This window comes from Triticum aestivum, chromosome 3D, assembly GCF_018294505.1.
Source record: "Triticum aestivum cultivar Chinese Spring chromosome 3D, IWGSC CS RefSeq v2.1, whole genome shotgun sequence".
Taxonomy (NCBI): domain Eukaryota; kingdom Viridiplantae; phylum Streptophyta; class Magnoliopsida; order Poales; family Poaceae; genus Triticum; species Triticum aestivum.
The window spans coordinates 585,680,576-585,682,748 of NC_057802.1; the positions used below are offsets into that span (position 1 = coordinate 585,680,576).

At 43.4% G+C, this 2,173-nt stretch overlaps 1 protein-coding gene across 1 annotated transcript; it reads right to left on the reverse strand.

The window, feature by feature from the left end:
• Positions 1–1,272: 1,272 nt before the first annotated feature.
• LOC123075661 (uncharacterized) lies at positions 1,273–2,173 on the reverse strand. Its single transcript, XM_044498216.1, has one exon. The coding sequence runs from the start codon at positions 2,121–2,123 to the stop codon at positions 1,419–1,421; it is 705 nt and encodes a 234-aa protein (XP_044354151.1). The 5' UTR covers positions 2,124–2,173; the 3' UTR covers positions 1,273–1,418.

Consider the following 2,173-nt stretch of genomic DNA (forward strand, 5'->3'; position numbering starts at 1 on the left):
CTGCTAGGCAGTGGAGCTCTTGCTCGACTTCGGTCTGACTGACGTGAGGCCTAGAAGGCAAACTTATCGATCTTTGGTGGAAAGCCATATCTGAGCTTGAAGCTTATCGCTGTCTTGTGGTGGATGAGAGGAGGAGAAGCAGAAAATAAGAGCTTCTTGTTTGATGTATCTACCGTTGCGCTGCCGCCTATTTATACAGAAGATGTGTACAGATGTGCCGTAGCATCTGATTGGTAGACATGAAGAATCATGCCATTGCATCTCCCACATGCTGTCTGCTATGCCTTGAGATTGCAACACTAAAGTCTTCTCATGTTTAGTACATTGTTTTCTGTGCCTAATGTCCATGAGATGAGTTACCACATTATCATGTTCCAGCCATTGGCAGAAAGAACCAATGAAAAAAGATGCGGTTTAGTCTGGCGGTGGGTCTTCGCATAATTGCACGCCCATGCAATTATTTAATGGATCGCTAACCTAGCATTTAGCTGTAACATGCCTTTTAATAAGGTATTTTCCTTGGTGGGCACTGCTGGGTATCACAAGTTAGAGCCTCGACGGTCGGTGCTGGCATGTTTAGGCCACGGAAACAAGATCCACTGCACAAGATTCATGTTAGTGGTTCAGCGTGTTATCCCCATTTTTTAGCTTGAGGCTTTCAGCCACCCACCGTGTGAGTAGCATGACCATTTGATATCTAACCACTACACAGACAAGCTTTAATTTGATGTGTGTCTCTAGTTTTTTCAATGTTTTTGTACAATCTTGTTATCTTTTAGTCGTACTAACTGATTCTCGGGCATCGTCATCTTTACTTAGGTGAAGTTTGAAATAACAAATAAGCATATAAAGAATCAGTTGTTCTTTGTGTATTTTTTCTCGAAAAGGGTTATCTGTGTGTTGAGAATCATTATATGGAAAGGAACAAAACTTTGCGCACTAGCAAGTTTGGATTACGTCTTGCTCAGATTATTGTTGATCCGGTAGAACATGCAAAAAGCTTGGTTCTAGGGTAATTTTCATTTTGTTCAATGCTTAAATGATAAAGATGTCAATGATGTTTAGAATTTTAGCGCACTAATTATGCCAGACTGCACAGCCATGTGGTGGTGGTGGACAATAAAATTGATTGATTCTGCCAAGTACAAGTTGAGGCCATTTGACTTTGAGCTGGCATGTTTCATGCATAAGGAACAAAGATTCACTAACCATGGGCTTCAAAATAGACTATACTGGGATCACAAACACGTCTTCAAGGAAGAAATGGTCAAATGGATCAAAACTTTTCTTTCTCTTTCTTTAGTATCATGTACATTTGTACAGTATAGTGTATACATATGGCAAAATTGTATGAAGATCAGCTATTCCTTAATAAGGCGGATGCCAATCGGAGGGCGCCAAGAGTGACTCGGGAGTATCTATGAGCTAAGGATGTTGAGTAGGGAAACTCTGCTCTGGACTAATTTTCTGAACAGATGTGCTGCCCCACTCTCGAGATCTCCGATACTGCACTCTAGCCCCAACAATTGCTCCTCCTTGCAAACAGCTGCCTTCTTCTTATGAAATGCCTTGGAAACAAGAGACTGTTTAGGCATTTCCATTTGCTTCGACAAGAGATGGAGTGTGGACTCCAGCAGAGACACAAAGATCTCTCTAGCCTTGGCCAACAGCATGACCATGCTACAATCTGCAGGAGCCTTCTTCGCGGTCTTCTTGAAAAGATTCTTCGACTTCTTCACCAAGCGGGTGTAGGATTGGATCTTGGCCTGAGTAGCTGCGTCATCACCTTTCCTTAGAGCCACTTGAAGCTCTTGGATGATGGCCTTCATCTCGACGAAGATCTCTTGCATGGCGCTGCAGAGGTCTAGCAGCTCAAGAGAACCGTCCATTTCTCCATCCAACATGCTCCTCTGCAGGGAGGAGCAAACTTGGTTCCTTGTTAGGCAGATGATTTCTTCAAGACCATCGTAGATGTTTGCAAGAGTCCTGAGACCATCGCACATCGTGCTGATGGAATTAGAGGAAGAGATGCTTGCTTCTAGGCTCTGAAGCTCTAGCTCGACTTCGGTCTCACTGACGTGAGGCCTAGAAGGCAAACTTGTCGATCTTTGGTGAAAAGCCATGTCTGAGCTTGAAGATTTGCTCTGTATTGTGGTCAAAGAGAGGAGGAAGA